This window comes from Coregonus lavaretus (genome assembly GCF_964263955.1).
Source record: "Coregonus lavaretus genome assembly, chromosome: 10".
In the NCBI taxonomy this organism is placed as follows: Eukaryota; Metazoa; Chordata; class Actinopteri; order Salmoniformes; family Salmonidae; genus Coregonus; species Coregonus lavaretus.
Genome location: NC_139997.1, coordinates 1,228,350 through 1,241,643, shown reverse-complemented (window position 1 = coordinate 1,241,643; position 13,294 = coordinate 1,228,350). Strand labels below are relative to the sequence as shown.

The 13,294-nt window shown below is 42.8% G+C and overlaps 1 protein-coding gene across 1 annotated transcript in view; it reads right to left on the bottom strand.

Moving 5' to 3' along the window:
• Nucleotides 1–2,794: 2,794 nt before the first annotated feature.
• The window catches only part of LOC311135785 (paralemmin-1-like), a gene marked incomplete at its 3' end in the record, with an annotated part of 72,803 nt that continues 62,303 nt past the window's right edge, over nt 2,795–13,294 (bottom strand). Inside the window, exons 3-5 of the mRNA XM_084169827.1 lie at nt 11,365–11,445; nt 3,856–3,986; nt 2,795–2,816 (exon numbers count right to left, since the gene is read on the bottom strand). Coding sequence (XP_084025953.1) covers nt 2,795–2,816; nt 3,856–3,986; nt 11,365–11,445 — 234 coding nt within the window. The remainder of the gene's footprint in view (nt 2,817–3,855; nt 3,987–11,364; nt 11,446–13,294) is intronic.

Genomic DNA, 13,294 nt, shown 5'->3' with positions numbered 1-13,294 from the left:
AGATGTGGTAATTAGAAGAGAGAGGAAAGAGGAGAGGACTTTGAAGATGTGATAATTAGAAGAGAGAGGAAGAGGACTTTGATGATGTGGTAATTAGAAGAGAGAGGGAGAGGACTTTGAAGATGTGGTAATTAGAAGAGAGAGGGAGAGGACTTTGATGATGTGGTAATTAGAAGAGAGAGTGAGAGGACTTTGAAGATGTGGTAATTAGAAGAGAGAGGAGAGGACTTTGAAGATGTGGTAATTAGAAGAGAGAGTGAGAGGACTTTGAAGATGTGGTAATTAGAAGAGAGAGGGAGAGGACTTTGACGATGTGATAATTAGAAGAGAGAGGGAGAGGACTTTGACGATGTGATAATTAGAAGAGAGAGGGAGAGGACTTTGATGATGTGGTAATTAGAAGAGAGAGTGAGAGGACTTTGAAGATGTGGTAATTAGAAGAGAGAGGGAGAGGACTTTGACGATGTGGTAATTAGAAGAGAGAGCGAGAGGACTTTGAAGATGTGGTAATTAGAAGAGAGAGTGAGAGGACTAATTAGAAGCTAAACTAAGCAAGAAACCCAGGTGAGCTCTCAGGATAGAACTGATGGTTATGTGTTCAGATACATGTCAGCACAAGACATGAAATACTACCTATGCTTCTACAACAACAGAACAGAATCAACACTGCATGTAGTGATGGGACGATTGATACCGGAGCTCCGATGCTCTGATGCAATTTTCAAACACTACTGATCCGACACAATGTACAGTGGGGAAAAAAAGTATTTAGTCAGCCACCAATTGTGCAAATTCTCCCACTTAAAAAGATGAGAGAGGCCTGTAATTTTCATCATAGGTACACGTCAACTATGACAGACAAATTGAGAACAAAAAATCCAGAAAATCACATTGTAGGATTTTTTATGAATTTATTTGCAAATTATGGTGGAAAATAATTATTTGGTCACCTACAAACAAGCAAGATTTCTGGCTCTCACAGACCTGTAACTTATTCTTTAAGAGGCTCCTCTGTCCTCCACTCGTTACCTGTATTAATGGCACCTGTTTGAACTTGTTATCAGTATAAAATACACCTGTCCACAACCTCAAACAGTCACACTCCAAACTCCACTATGGCCAAGACCAAAGAGCTGTCAAAGGACACCAGAAACAAAATTGTAGACCTGCACCAGGCTGGGAAGACTGAATCTGCAATAGGTAAGCAGCTTGGTTTGAAGAAATCAACTGTGGGAGCAATTATTAGGAAATGGAAGACATACAAGACCACTGATAAACTCCCTCGATCTGGGGCTCCACGCAAGATCTCACCCCGTGGGGTCAAAATGATCACAAGAACGTTGAGCAAAAATCACAGCACCACAGCAGGTCTGGGACTCAAAGCCTACCATCAGTAACACACTACGCTGCCAGGGACTCAAATCCTGCAGTGCCAGACGTGTCCCCCTGCTTAAGCCAGTACATGTCCAGGCCCGTCTGAAGTTTGCTAGAGTGCATTTGGATGATCCAGAAGAGGATTGGGAGAATGTCATATGGTCAGATGAAACCAAAATAGAACTTTTTGGTAAAAACTCAACTCGTCGTGTTTGGAGGACAAAGAATGCTGAGTTTATCCAACGAACACCATACCTACTGTGAATCATAGGGGTGGAAACATCATGCTTTGGGGCTGTTTTTCTGCAAAGGGACCAGGACGACTGATCAGTGTAAAGGAAAGAATGAATGGGGCCATGTATCGTGAGATTTTGAGTGAAAACCTCCTTCCATCAGCAAGGGCATTGAAGTTGAAACGTGGCTGGATCTTTCAGCATGACAATGATCCCAAACACACCGCCCGGCAACGAAGGAGTGGCTTCGTAAGAAGCATTTCAAGGTCCTGGAGTTGCCTAGCCAGTCTCCAGATCTCAACCCAATAGAAAATCTTTGGAGGGAGTTGAAAGTCTGTGTTGCCCAGCGACAGCCCCAAAACATCACTGCTCTAGAGGAGATCTGCATGGAGGAATGGGCCAAAATACCAGCAACGGTGTGTGAAAACCTTGTGAAGACTTACAGAAAACGTTTGACCTGTGTCATTGCCAACAAAGGGTATATAACAAAGTATTGAGAAACTTTTGTTATTGACCAAATACTTATTTTCCACCATAATTTGCAAATAAATTCATAAAAAATCCTACAATGTGATTTTCTGGATTTTCTTTCTCATTTTGTCTGTCATGGTTGACGTGTACCTATGATGAAAATTACAGGCCTCTCTCATCTTTTTAAGTGGGAGAACTTGCACAATTGGTGGCTGACTAAATACATTTTTTCCCCACTGTACCTACCGATGCTCGTTTCAAAGTGACATTATCACGTGATGAATGACGTCTGAAGCTTTGTTTGATTACATGTGAGATCCCACTGATTTCACCGTGGTTCTGGTGCTTTCCTCGGTTCCAAGTTGCATTCAAAACACCGACCTCTGCTGGACACCGTCGGTCGGCCTACAATGTAGTCAGGATGTTTTAATGTAGTGTCACCTGACTGGTAGCTCGGTAAGTAGAGAACGCTGACAGATGAGAAGGCTTTTATTATTACAAATATATTTTATGGGAATACACGTTCTGTACGTTGTTGTTCAAACAATGTGTTTTATTTAATATAGTAGAAGCTTCTGTCTTAAGCATCCTAAATAATGCCACAGATTCAAAGATTTTTTACAGCAAAATCAAGGGATTCACTGCAAAAAGGGGAAGCATGATGGAAGGTGCCAACCTGTAATGGTAACTGATTGTAGGCTACTTAAGACCCACGACTAACCGCTGCGCCGCAGAGATCTGATGAATATTGTGGAAAGAACTTGGATATGAGCATCAAACGCTGCTTTTTATTGCTGACCAGCAGATGTCACTAATGTGCATTGTGTTCAGAGTAATGAACCATTTTTGGCACAATTTGGTGAAAGCCCAAAATGCTTCAGAAAGCCTCTGTTTCCCATCACTAACTGCATATGTGTGCAGCCGTAAATAGTGTCCCCCAGTCTCTTCCTCTCCTATGTTTGTACCTGTAAATAGTGTCCCCCAGTTTAGTGGCCTTTTCTCAATTGGTTTTGCTAACTCCTCCCTCCTCTGTCCTCTTTTCGGCTGCTTTTGAAAAAGGTCAAAGGTAATCGAGGAGAGTCGTTCTCCACTTGTGAGTCATCAGGCAAATCAAAATTACATGGGTGGATCCCAAAATAAATGTGTAAAGTGATCAAACAAATGTAGCTAGTTGTGCAAAATATGAGCAGGCTTTTCTCCTCCGACAAAACAACAGCTTTCTGGAAGGAGAAAGGCATGCAAACATTTAAAAACGACCTGCTACTTAATCCTTTTATCTATAATGTCTTGCACAACTAGCTACATTTGTTTTTTAGCACTTTATTCATTTATTTTGGGATTCCACCCTGTAAACGCCATTTGCCTGATGACGCTTCGATTGGAGAACGAGAGTCTCATTTCATCCTCGCCGCCTCTCCTCGATTACCTTTGACCTTTTTCAAAAGAAGGTGAGAGAGGACGGAGGAGAGAGGACGCAGAAGGTGAGCTAATCCAATTGATATGTATGTGTGTACCTGTTAACAGTGTCCTCCAGTCACTTCCTGCCCTGTGTGCGTACCTGTTAACAGTGTCCTCCAGTCACTTCCTGCCCTGTGTGTGTACCTGTTAACAGTGTCCTCCAGTCACTTCCTGCCCTGTGTGTGTACCTGTTAACAGTCTCCTCCAGTCACTTCCTGCCCTGTGTGTGTACCTGTGAATAGTGTCCTCCATCACTTCCTGCCCTGTGTGTGTACCTGTGAATAGTGTCCTCCAGTCACTTCCTGCCCTGTATGTGTACCTGTGAATAGTGTCCTCCAGTCTCTTCCCCTGCTCTTCGTCCTTCTCCAGCTGTCTTCTTCGACCATCGTCTTCGTCGTTAGTTCCAGGGGGCGTGCCTTGTAGGAGCCAGCGCTCTCTCATGGCTTTAGACTGGCGACAGAGAGACAGAGAGACAATAAGATAAGACAGAGAGACAGACAGACAGGCAGACAGACAGACAGCTGTCTTACCTACTACTTACTTAAAGAGCGACTGAACCATTGAAAAGCTTTGCTTTTCCTCGGGAGGCTTTTTAGTCCTTCAGTTTTTATTGTTATTCTTTAGTTTTTTCTCCTCTTATATTTGTTGTCTAGTAAATACTTTCAGCTTTTATTTTCATTGTTTTATTCGTTTTTGTTCCTGTAAAGCACATTGTGTTGCATTCCATGTCTCAAATGTGCTTTATAAATAAAGCTTCATTTGATTTGATTTGACTACTTTTGCCCAATGGGTCCTGGTCAATAGTAGTGCACTATATAAGGAATAGTGTGCCATTTTGGACTCAACCTGCGTTATCAGATGCCCAGCGGGTGGTTGCTGTGCGGAGAGGGTAAATTACCCTGTTGTTAAAGTGCCCAACATTTAATGCCAATTACCTCTCACAAACAAAAAATGTGGCCGTGCCTGAAGAGAGTTTATAATGAGTCTTTGTTCCCTCTGTTCTCCAGAGTAAATATTCGTTAGCTGTTGAGGAAGTGGCACTTACTATATACCCTCTCAGAGATGTAGTCAGTGTGATAAATCCCTGACTCGATGGACTATTATATAGACAACATCAGCTCCGTGGGCGAGACAGAGTAAACAGAAAGAGAGAGTTTTACACAAAGAGAAGTCAGTTCTCTGGAGAGGAAACTAACTCTCTCTCTCTCTCTCTCTCTCTCTCTCTCTCTCTCTCTCTCTCTCTCTCTCTCTCTCTCTCTCTCTCTCTCTCGCTTCAATTCAAACAGCTTTACTGGAATGGAACATGTTACCATACATTAACAAAGCAAACATATGGACACATATCAAATCAATGATGACACATATAGATAATAATAGGAAATATAATAATACACAATCATTGTCAGGACAATACAGGACAATACAGGACAATACAGGACAATACAGGACAATACAGGACAATACAGGACAATACAGGACAATATAGGACAATACAGGACAATACAGGACAATACAGGACAATACAGGACAATACAGGACAATACAGGACAATATAGTACAATACAGGACAATACAGGACAATACAGGACAATACAGGACAATATAGGACAATATAGGACAATACAGGACAATACAGGACAATATAGGACAATACAGGACAATACAGGACAATACAGGACAATATAGGACAATACAGGACAATACAGGACAATACAGGACAATATAGTACAATACAGGACAATATAGGACAATACAGTACAATACAGGACAATACAGGACAATACAGGACAATATAGTACAATACAGGACAATACAGGACAATACAGGACAATATAGTACAATAGAGGACAATACAGGACAATACAGGACAATATAGGACAATATAGGACAATACAGGACAATACAGGACAATACAGGACAATACAGGACAATATAGTACAATACAGGACAATATAGGACAATACAGTACAATACAGGACAATACAGGACAATACAGGACAATATAGTACAATACAGGACAATACAGGACAATACAGGACAATATAGGACAATACAGGACAATACAGGACAATACAGGACAATACAGTGATTGATTTAATTCTTACTAATAACCTCCATAAATATTTGTCTAGTGGAATATTTGCACATGATCTCAGTGATCATTGTCGATAGTATGTATTAGAGATACCAAACAGCAAATTACTAATCTTCGTTTAATTAAGAAGATGCATTTTTTGTTTTATTCCCCTCAAGGGTTTTTACATGACATGTTCTTCTGATTTAGCCACGGCCTCCTGTTTTCCTGACCCTGAGTTGGCTCTAGAACATTTCTCCTCCATATTTATTTCTTTTAAACAATTCAAAGTGAAAGATATATCTAACCCTTGGTTTTCTTCTGAACCATCTGAGCTCATTCAGATGAGAAGTCAGGCCTGGGCCAAAGCAAAGAAAACTGATTCTGTAGTGGACTGTCAATTTTTCAGACAATTGAGAAACATATGTACTATCTCGATTAAGAAAGCTAAATCAAGCTACTTTTGATCTCTGACTGATCCTTCTAAATGTTGGAAAACAGTAAATGCACTGAAGCGTACAAATCCCTCTTCTTCCCTGCCTAAGCAAGTTCTGTCTGACTCTAGCATCATAACTGAGAAGAATGGGATAAGTGATGCTAAACTTTCTTGACTAGTTAAAATATTAGAATCCTTGATTAATTCTCAGCTAAGTTCTTTCTTATCTTTGAAATGTATTTTAAATGTACATCAGTCTGGTTTTAGACCAGGTCATATCACTATCTCTGCTGCATCCCTAGCTATAAATGATGTGGTTAACTGTATGGATAAAAGGCAACATTGTGCTGCCCTCTTCATCGACCTGTCAAAGGCTTTCGATACTGTTGATCACTCACTGCTAATTCAGAGGCTTGGCTCAATTGGCCTAGACCAGGCTGCATGTAACTGGTTAAAACTTTTATTGACAGATAGAACTCAATGTGTATCTACTGACGGTGTTAAATCAGGTGTCCCACAGGGGATGATTCTAGGTCCTGTACTTATTACTGTTTTACATTATCGACTTGTCTGTAAAAAACTGTAACCTGCACTTGTATGCGGATGATACTATTGTGTATGCTATTGCCCCCATGGTTGACCAGGCTCTATCTGAACTACAGTCTACCTTCACTGTATTACAGAAACACTTTCATGACCTGAAATTAGTATTGAATGCAGGTGAAATGTTGTTCTCTAGAGCGCATAAAAAGAACTCTGATGATTTAAAGCTGTTAGATGCAGTTTATCGTTTTAGTACTCATCACCGCATTCTCTGCCAGGAAGTCGGTTGGCCATCTTTGATGTCACGTAGGTTGATACATTGCTGTGTTTTCATTTATAAAAGCCCTTGTACCTAACACCGTTACTAAACTTTAGACATACGAGTTACCACACTCGGTCTCAGGGATGGCTAACTCTGGAAATTCCTTTGGTCTCTATTGGGTTAGGTAGATCAGCTTTTAGTTTTCTTGCACCTTATTTGTGGAACAATCTTCAAAATGTTCTGAAATGTGATGTTTGGTGCTTCGAGGCCAATTCAGAAGGCTGATTGAGGACCTTATTACTGATGAATGTGTTTGTTTTTTATGACCGTGTCTTTCTTTCTGCTTGCGTTTTGTAATTTTATTTTGATGTGTGTATTGTCTTGAATTTATGTAATTCAGGGCTCATCTGTAAAAAGAGACCTTGGTCTCAGTATGATTCCCTGATAAAATAAAGGTGAAATAAATCAAATAAAAATATATTGTCTGGTTGTTAGTTATTTTGCTACAGACGTGACCCAGTCTTTAATTGTTTCTGCATGGTTGCTATGCAAAAGGATGGTCAGTTCTAAACAAAATGGTTGCTATGCAGGCTGGCTAACGTTCTTGTGACTTTCTAGCTAGCTAGCCAACATCAGCTAACTAACTCAGTCACGTCAAACATTGAACCTGGAATGACAGTTCACTAGCTGCATTTCGGTTTGTTTGAGCCGTTTTTCTATTGGATATATCCATGATAATGAAGATGATGAGTGATCACCTGGCTCAGAAAAAGTTGAGTCTCATCTTGACACCGTTTGCTCTCTAATACAGTAGACTACAAGGGAGATCTCTCTAGTACGGTAGACTACAAGGGAGATCTCTCTAGTACGGTAGACTACAAGGGGAGATCTCTCTAATACAGTAGACTACAAGGGAGATCTCTCTAATACAGTAGACTACAAGGGAGATCTCTCTAATACAGTAGACTACAAGGGAGATCTCTCTAGTATGGTAGACTACAAGGGAGATCTCTCTAATACAGTAGACTACAGGGGAGATCTCTCTAATACAGTAGACTACAAGGGAGGTCTCTCTAGTATGGTAGACTACAAGGGAGATCTCTCTAGTATGGTAGACTATAGGGAAGATATCTCTAGTAAGGTAGACTACAAGGGAGATCTCTCTAGTAGTTTCTAAGGCAGGACAGGCAGACAGCGAGGCTTAAATTGACTCCCGCTGTACCAAACGAATCCCTAGACTGGAAGCCAGGGGAAATAATGTGAGAGTTGAGATAAATACAAGAGATGATTCAGACAGCAACATGAACATTATATTCTTAAAGAGGCATAGTGATCATTTTCAGATGGAACTGTTAGCACAGTGTGACTGTGACGGCCATTACAACATATCTACTCTGATTTCAGTGCACTCTTGTCTGAGTATGCCAGAGCGCAGAATAACTGATCAACACCTCCGCCAGAGCGTCCAGTGTGCGCTCTGAACACTCCAAGAGCGAAACACTCTGAATCTACAAATGGAAAATCTGACTACGCTCTGAATTTACGAATGCCCAGAGCGCACTCTGAGCACACTCTGGCACTCCAGAGTGAATTTACAAACAAACCCAAAATAGCGTAGAATGCAGATAGCAAGCTGTGAATTTCTATTGGACTATATTATGTAGCTGAAGTGCAGTGGTTATCCCAGATGCTGACAGAGAGAGAAAGTGAGAGGAGCAGGAACAGGAAGTGAGATGTTTGTTTAACAGTGGGCGTGATGAGGCTAGGAGAGGGACTAGTTCTCATAGGAAAGTACTGTGGCAACAGCTCACTACAACCACTTTATATATGGGGGTCATTTCTGTCAATCCACTTCCTCCTTCTCCATTGACAGTAACATTATGACTTACTGAGCTTAGAGAGGAAGATACTACAGAACCAGAAAGGCTGTGTCTCAACCATAAAGACTGGCAGCGTCTCAACCATAAAGACTGGCAGCGTCTCAACCATAAAGACTGGCAGCGTCTCAACCAGAAAGACTGGCAGTGTCTCAACCATAAAGACTGGCAGTGTCTCAACCAGAAAGACTGGCAGTGTCTCAACCATAAAGACTTAAGCTGTGTCTCAACCAGAAAGACTGGCAGCGTCTCAACCATAACGACTTAAGCTGCGTCTCAACCAGAAAGACTAAGGCTGCGTCTCAACCATAAAGACTTAAGCTGCGTCTCAACCAGAAAGACTAAGGCTGCGTCTCAACCAGAAAGATTTAAGCTGCGTCTCAACCAGAAAGACTAAGGCTGCGTCTCAACCAGAAAGATTTAAGCTGCGTCTCAACCAGAAAGACTAAGGCTGCGTCTCAACCATAAAGACTAAGGCTGCGTCTCAACCAGAAAGACTAGCTGCGTCTCAACCAGAAAGACTAAGGCTGCATCTCAAATGGCACCTTCTTCCACATACAGTGGGGGGAAATAGTATTTAGTCAGCCACCAATTGTGCAAGTTCTCCCACTTAAAAAGATGAGGCCTGTAATTTTCATCATAGGTACACGTCAACTATGACAGACAAATTGAGAAAAAAATATCCAGAAAATCACATTGTAGGATTTTTAATGAATTTATTTGCAAATTATGGTGGAAAATAAGTATTTGGTCACCTACAAACAAGCAAGATTTCTGGCTCTCACAGACCTGTAACTTCTTCTTTAAGAGGTACCTCTGTCCTCCACTCGTTACCTGTATTAATGGCACCTGTTTGAACCTGTTATCAGTATAAAAGACACCTGTCCACAACCTCAAACAGTCACACTCCAAACTCCACTATGGCCAAGACCAAAGAGCTGTCAAAGGACACCAGAAACAAAATTGTAGACCTGCACCAGGCTGGGAAGACCAGCCTGGTGCCAGCAACAGTGTGTGAAAACCTTGTGAAGACTTACAGAAAACGTTTGACCTGTGTCATTGCCAACAAAGGGTATATAACAAAGTATTGAGAAACTTTTGTTATTGACCAAATACTTATTTTCCACCATAATTTGCAAATAAATTCATTAAAAATCCTACAATGTGATTTTCTGGAGAAAAAAAATCTCATTTTGTCTGTCATAGTTGACGTGTACCTATGGTGAAAATTTCAGGCCTCTCTCATCTTTTTAAGTGGGAGAACTTGCACAATTGGTGGCTGACTACATACTTTTTTCCCCCACTGTATAATGCTAGTGCACTACTTTAGAGAGATATAGGGAATAAGGTGCCATTCCAGATGCAGTTTGGGAGTGGGATACTGTACTGAGTATACTATATACTATATACTATATACTGAGTATACTATATACTAATATACTATATACTGAGTATACTATATACTAATATACTATATACTGAGTATACTATATACTAATATACTATATACTGAGTATACTATATACTAATATACTATATACTGAGTATACTATATACTAATATACTATATACTGAGTATATTATATACTAATATACTATATACTGAGTATACTATATACTAATATACTATATACTGAGTATACTATATACTAATATACTATATACTGAGTATACTATATACTAATATATTATATACTGAGTATACTATATACTAATATACTATATACTGAGTATAATATATACTAATATACTATATACTGAGCATACTATATACTAATATACTCTATACTGAGTATACTATATACTAATATACTATATACTGAGTATTCTATATACTATATACTAATATACTATATACTGAGTATACTATATACTAATATACTATATACTGAGTATTCTATATACTATATACTAATATACTATATACTGAGTATACTATATACTAATATACTATATACTGAGGAAGATATACTGTGGTAGGGAATTCATATCTGAGTTGTTGTGGAAAGTGACCAGGGCTTTTAAAGTGACCAGGGCTTTTAAAGTGACCAGGGCTTTTAAAGTACATGCTCTATGTGGATCAGAGTCATTATCATACCAGAGCAGTTTGGAAGTTATTTTCTCTTCAGTGAGTTTACGGAATTAGAGTAAATAAAGCTTTCTGGTAACACTCAACCCTCGGACTCTACAAGAGCTTATTTCCTGGAGTCGTGATGGACTTTCATGTTTTGGCTTTAGTCCACTTTTGCCGCATCACAAGTTAAACGTTTCTGTTCTGCTGAATGTTGCCCTCTCTGAGGATATTTCATTGTGTCAGTAACATACCCGTACGCACGCGCACGCACGCACGCACGCACGCACACACACACACACACACACACACACACACACACACACACACACACACACACACACACACACACACACATACACACACACACACACACACTTATATATAGATGTGAGTGTGTGTGTGTGTGTGTATGTGGAGGGGGTTTGTATGTGTGTGTGTGTGTGTGTGTGTGTGTGTGTGTGTGTGTGTGTGTGTGTGTGTGTGTGTGTGTGTGTGTGTGTGTGTGTGTGTGTGTGTGTGTGTGTGTATGTGTGTGTGTATATATCTATAGATAGATGTTTACCTTGAGATGTTGTAGTTGCAGCACCAGATGGTCCAGCTGTCTCCTCCTGTCCTCTATCTCTGACTGTCTTTTCCTTTTGTCCTGTAACACAACAGAATGTCAGATTATGTCCTCTATCTCTGACTGTCTTTTCCTCCTGTCCTGCAAAACAACACAACGATGTCAGATTATGTCCTCTATCTCTGATTGTCTTTTCCTCCTGTCCTGTAACACAACAGAATGTCAGATTATGTCCTCTATCTCTGATTGTCTTTTCCTCCTGTCCTGCAAAACAACACAACGGAATGTCAGATTACGGAAATCAAGGTGTCCCTAAGGCTCAATGTCTGGTTGATTTGCAGGTCACTATGTTTGGTCCAGTAGGAGGATTGGAAAGGAGGTCAGTTGTAAATGAACTGAGGAGTCACGGTGACATTAGGATGCTTTATCACAATGTCGCCGACGGTCTTGGGTATCATTGTGATGTACTGTAGATACAACTGACAGAACTCTTTAAATTCATGTTCCCACTGTCATCACTTAAATATGCAGTGTGTATTTATTCCCGGCTAGGTCCCCACGCACAGCTACAGTTATGTGACCTGAATGCTGTGAGCTGGATATCAGAGGGCTGCAGTGCAGTGGGGCTGGCCTCATAATCTCCAACCTCATGCATGGAAGATGGAAGGGATGAGGGGGTAGGGGGGAGGGATGAGGGGGTAGGGGGAAGGGATGAGGGGGTAGGGATGAGGGGGTAGGGGGTAGGGATGAGGGGGTAGGGGGAAGGGATGAGGGGGTAGGGGGTAGGGATGAGGGGATGGGGGGAGGGATGAGGGGATAGGGGGAAGGGATGAGGGGGTAGGGGGAAGGGATGAGGGGATAGGGGGAAGGGATGAGGGGGTAGGGGGTAGGGATGAGGGGATAGGGGGTAGGGATGAGGGGGTAGGGGGTAGGGATGAGGGGATAGGGGGAAGGGATGAGGGGGTAGGGGGGAGGGATGAGGGGATAGGGGGAAGGGATGAGGGGTAGGGGGAAGGGATGAGGGGGTAGGGGGTAGGGATGAGGGGATAGGGGGAAGGGATGAGGGGGTAGGGGGAGGGATGAGGGGATAGGGGGAAGGGATGAGTGGGTAGGGGGTAGGGATGAGGGGATAGGGGGAAGGGATGAGGGGGTAGGGGGTAGGGATGAGGGGGTAGGGGGAAGGGATGAGGGGGTAGGGGGTAGGGATGAGGGGATGGGGGTAGGGATGAGGGGGTAGGGGGTAGGGATGAGGGGGTAGGGGGTAGGGATGAGGGGGTAGGGGGAAGGGATGAGGGGGTAGGGGGTAGGGATGAGGGGATGGGGGGAGGGATGAGGGGATAGGGGGAAGGGATGAGGGGGTAGGGGGAAGGGATGAGGGGATAGGGGGAAGGGATGAGGGGGTAGGGGGTAGGGATGAGGGGATAGGGGGTAGGGATGAGGGGGTAGGGGGTAGGGATGAGGGGATAGGGGGAAGGGATGAGGGGGTAGGGGGGAGGGATGAGGGGATAGGGGGAAGGGATGAGGGGTAGGGGGAAGGGATGAGGGGGTAGGGGGTAGGGATGAGGGGATAGGGGGAAGGGATGAGGGGGTAGGGGGAGGGATGAGGGGATAGGGGGAAGGGATGAGTGGGTAGGGGGTAGGGATGAGGGGATAGGGGGAAGGGATGAGGGGGTAGGGGGTAGGGATGAGGGGGTAGGGGGAAGGGATGAGGGGGTAGGGGGTAGGGATGAGGGGATGGGGGTAGGGATGAGGGGGTAGGGGGTAGGGATGAGGGGATAGGGGGAAGGGATGAGGGGATAGGGGGAAGGGATAAGGGGATAGGGGGAAGGGATGAGGGGATGGGGGTAGGGATGAGGGGGTAGGGGGAAGGGATGAGGGGATAGGGGGAAGGGATGAGGGGATAGGGGGAAGGGATGAGGGGGGAGGGGGG